Here is a 4199-nt window from a genome sequence, read left to right on the forward strand (position 1 = left end):
GGGTAGAGAAGATAACCCTTAATAATACCTTTTTAAAATGACATTATGAAATCAAATTAATAATACCTTTTTTCTGTTATCTTCTCTACCCTAACATTGACTGTAGCTAAATGATCAATGTCCAGTAAAATGACATTATGAAATCAAATTAATAATACCTTTTTTCTGTTATCTTCTCTACCCTAACAATGATCAGTCCAGTAAAATGACATTATGAAATCAAATTAATAATACTTTTTTCTTCTTCAATGGAAACATTATTTTGTCATATTTTACCTTTTTGTATATTCACACTTTTACCTTTTTACATGTATTTTAATTTTATAGTTTATTGCTTGGCTTGCATAATGTACAGTTTATCATTACCAGAAATAAAAGCTACACATGACAGTGAAAACATATTAGCCAATTCCCATACAATCATGTAATAAGCATGTGAAATTCTACTCTTCAATGTTTAGAAGCTAGGTCTAATTTTTTTTTCTAAGTTCATTGTTAAAACAAAGATTTATGTACCTTTCAAATATTCAGTTTAAAATATAAATAATAAATAAGTCATTGAAATAGAATGCCCCAAAACAGTTGTAATTTAACTGGCTTTTTAACTAAGTTTTAAAGAGGCTAAAAAGTCATTGTTTTTAGCATGAACTTCACATACACCAATCACTTTCTGTAGACTAATGCCTGTCGCTATTAGGTTGTAAAGAATGTTTGCAAGCTTCAAATGAAAAGTGGGGATAGATGGGCAGTGTTTCTATCATGGGTTGGGAAAATTAGATTAACAAACATTCCTTAGTGCAAATGCTATACTTTTGAAATTGCACAAACTAAAAGAGGGAAAACTGAGAGCCTCACAGTCAATACAAAAGTGAAGATTGAAATTTTTGTGTAATATTTTTTTTAAAGTAAAAAATGACTTAGATAATATAAAAATTGAACAACAAGCTACATTCTGGTGCTGTTTTATTGACATACATTGATAGTAAAGTTGTTTACTCTAATTTTGAAAATAAGTGTGAAGCATCGCAACATGTCCAAATAGTGAGGTCTGTGTACTTAAAGGGTTAAGTTGGTCCCGTATATCATTGTTTTGTTTTCAATATTCTTGAAAATTGTAAGAGAATTGTCAATATTGAGGCATCAGAATTTTTACTTATTCCTCCAATAAAGTGGTAAATCTGTGGAATAAATTACCCCCTAGAGTGGTGGAGGTTGATGAATATTTGGAGGATCAGGGTTAGCTTTAGTGATATTGTTTTTTTTAGAGTAGTTGGAAAGTCCCTTGATGTTCCATACTATTTATATTTTGGTATAGGACATAAGCTCCAAAATATAACAGTTATGAAATACGATAAATTTTTTGGTGTAACCTTAATATTGTAATTATCTTCGAGACCCTTATTTGTCAAATCAGTGTACTTGTTTTATTTTATTGCATTGCCAAAAAAAATCTATAGTTTGAAGCTTCAAAATTACTTTCTACAGTTTACATAGCTTCTGCATATAAAATGTGAATATTTAAAAATTCACAGCTTTGAAATTTCAAAAAGATTTCATTTTAATTGTTTTTTAAGAAACAAATAAAAATGCTTACCTTTATTGTAGATTTTAATTACAAGTTTTTATGTCTTTTAAAACTTTCCTATAAATATTTTTTTATTTATATAACTGTAAATTTTATATATATTTTTTTCATTCAGAAAACAATCCACAAATTTTATTGTGTTTATGATCACTGCCTATTTAAGCAGTTACTTAGACCAATACAATCAGATAGAAACAAGGACTATAAAATTGCTTTGTAAGGGAAACAAAACTTGATACAAAATAATTTAATTATACCTACCTCATTTTGTTCCACAGAAATAATTTCATATCATAAACATCTCAATTCAAATAAAGTATAAAATGATAAAAGAAGTTTTAAACAAATCATGACTGTAATAGTGGTGGAAGCTCTTAATAAACACCTTTTATTCTAGCCATGTATAACAAAGCTGAGCTTTTATGACTTTGTTCCAATCTCTACATGAAATTGCTGTACTAGAATTCTTACTGGCTTTTACAGTTGAAAAAGAGTGATAAAAAAGAACTTTCATGACATGTTTAGATCAGTAGCTTGACTTCTTGAAGCTGAAATATAGGCAGTTACATCACATTATGAGAATGAATGTTCAGAAACAGTGATTGCTGAAACTACACTTGTATTCAAGTTACAAGGGTAAATTAGTAATAATTTCTATATAGCTATTTTAACTTTCCTCCTAGGGGCTACGAGTATCAACTTATGCTCAGAAAATTCCAAGAAATTAACAAACACTAATGATTTTTATTTGTAACATGCTGAAATCATCCTAAAATCAAAATTTGAGTTTTTGTTTTTAAATATAACCTTTTTGTTGAGTAAATCAGAAAAAATTACTACATGATTATTTTCTAAATTTTGTTTAATTCAATGGTGCAATTTTGCCATTGGGGCTGGATGTACCCTTTAATGTGTGAAAGAGTTAGATACGAATAATTTTGCCACTTCAGTACAATATATATACTAATACCTGATGTTTCTTTGTGTACTTATTAATTAATGGAAATATGGAAGTTATTGGAATTACGAATATTTTTCTTTGCATGTATAATCAGTTATATTTTTATCTTGTAATAGGATAGATATGATGAAGCAGCTGAAATCATAGATACTATTAGGTAAGTTTTAGGCTAAATTTCATTTCTCTATATGAATATTGCATGAATTCATATGAAAAATGAAAAATAATCATTGCATGTGTACCTATCATTTGAGCATTCCAAAACACTATTGATCTCTCACAAAAAGGTTGAAAAAATATTTTGAACAATATAGGTTTTGTCAGTTATTATTTGACTTTTTTGGGAGGTCTGTGTGCTCCATTCACTTCATTTCATTCTCCAAAAGAGGGTAACACTTTTTATTTGATTTTGGAGGCTGTTCTTAGAGAAGCAGTGTAGTGTTATGAAGTCTCGCAAGAAAAATATGACACTGTTGTTCAAAACAAGGGGCATCACCTTTTGAAACAAGCCCAAAATGAGCAACACTGCCTTTCAAACTGTTCTTTTATAGCTTACACTCAAAATGATAATTTGTGTTTTAATTAGAATATAGAAATGTGTCAAGTTCGTCATTATGGGTGTGTTTTTTAATTGCATAGGAGTGGGAATAGGATGATACTAAAATTTTAATTTTGTGCAGGCTGTTCATTGACCCAGTCAGTCACCGAAAACACTCCTACAATCATTTACTCTGTGCTTAAGTTAGATTTTACAAAAACAAAAACTTTGAGACCTCAGTATAAAACGAGCCTAATTCTGCTTATTGTAATTGGCATACTAGTATGATAAGAGGAAAATTAACTTTTATTTTACAGCTCCCATTTTATTTCAGTAAATAATTAGCTTTTAAGGTCCATAAATAATCCATTTCACTGCAAATTAACTTTTTTAATTTAATTTTGACCCTTATCAGTTGAAGAAATCTTTTCTGAACCATATAATACTTTCATTCAGGTCTGTTCACAAGGTTTTTATCTTAGAATTAATTCCTTTATATTACTACTAGCTGAGTTACCCGGCATTGTACTGTGAAAATTTAGATTTGAAATGTTGAGATCAGTATTTTTTTCATCAAATTTTTCAGTAAGTAGACAAAAGCTGTGATGCAAGAAATAAAAACAGCATTTAATCAAAGCTTTATTTGAAATTACATCGTGTTTGAGCTTGTCTTGTTCTTTGAGCCTGAAGTCGTACATCATGTTGCTCCTCTGTTTCTTGCTCTCTGTAAGTTGTTTGTCTTAATTTTTGTGTTTGAAATCTGGTTTGACGTTGTTCAGAAGTTTCTGTCTATATCAGCTTGCCATGATGATTCTGACTGAACTCTGGCTTTGTGCTGTTCAACAGTTTCTTGCTGCCTTTGAGTAGTCTGCCTTTCAACTTGAGCTCGAAGTCTAACTTTACATTGTTCTAAAGTCTCTTCCTGTATTTGAGCAGCCTGTCTTGCAGCTTGTGCTTGAAGTCTTTGATTGCATTCTTCTTCTGTTTCAGCTGCTCTTTGTGCTTGCATTCTTTTAGTGGCAGAAGACTTTCCATAGAAAGGATATTTATTCGGTGGCATAATCACCTGTATCACTAAACAATAATTTGCAATTCACACTTATGAAACCACTTAG

The 4199-nt window shown here is 29.8% G+C and overlaps 1 protein-coding gene across 1 annotated transcript in view; it reads left to right on the forward strand.

Annotated features, from left to right (window-relative positions):
• Window positions 1–4199, forward strand: part of LOC106469937 (histone-lysine N-methyltransferase, H3 lysine-79 specific-like) — a gene marked incomplete at its 3' end in the record, with an annotated part of 21357 nt that overhangs the window by 2816 nt on the left and 14342 nt on the right. The window contains exon 2 of the mRNA XM_022398507.1: window positions 2663–2703. Coding sequence (XP_022254215.1) covers window positions 2663–2703 — 41 coding nt within the window. The remainder of the gene's footprint in view (window positions 1–2662; window positions 2704–4199) is intronic.

Source organism: Limulus polyphemus, unplaced genomic scaffold (genome assembly GCF_000517525.1).
Source record: "Limulus polyphemus unplaced genomic scaffold, Limulus_polyphemus-2.1.2 Scaffold3731, whole genome shotgun sequence".
Classification (NCBI taxonomy): Eukaryota; Metazoa; Arthropoda; class Merostomata; order Xiphosura; family Limulidae; genus Limulus; species Limulus polyphemus.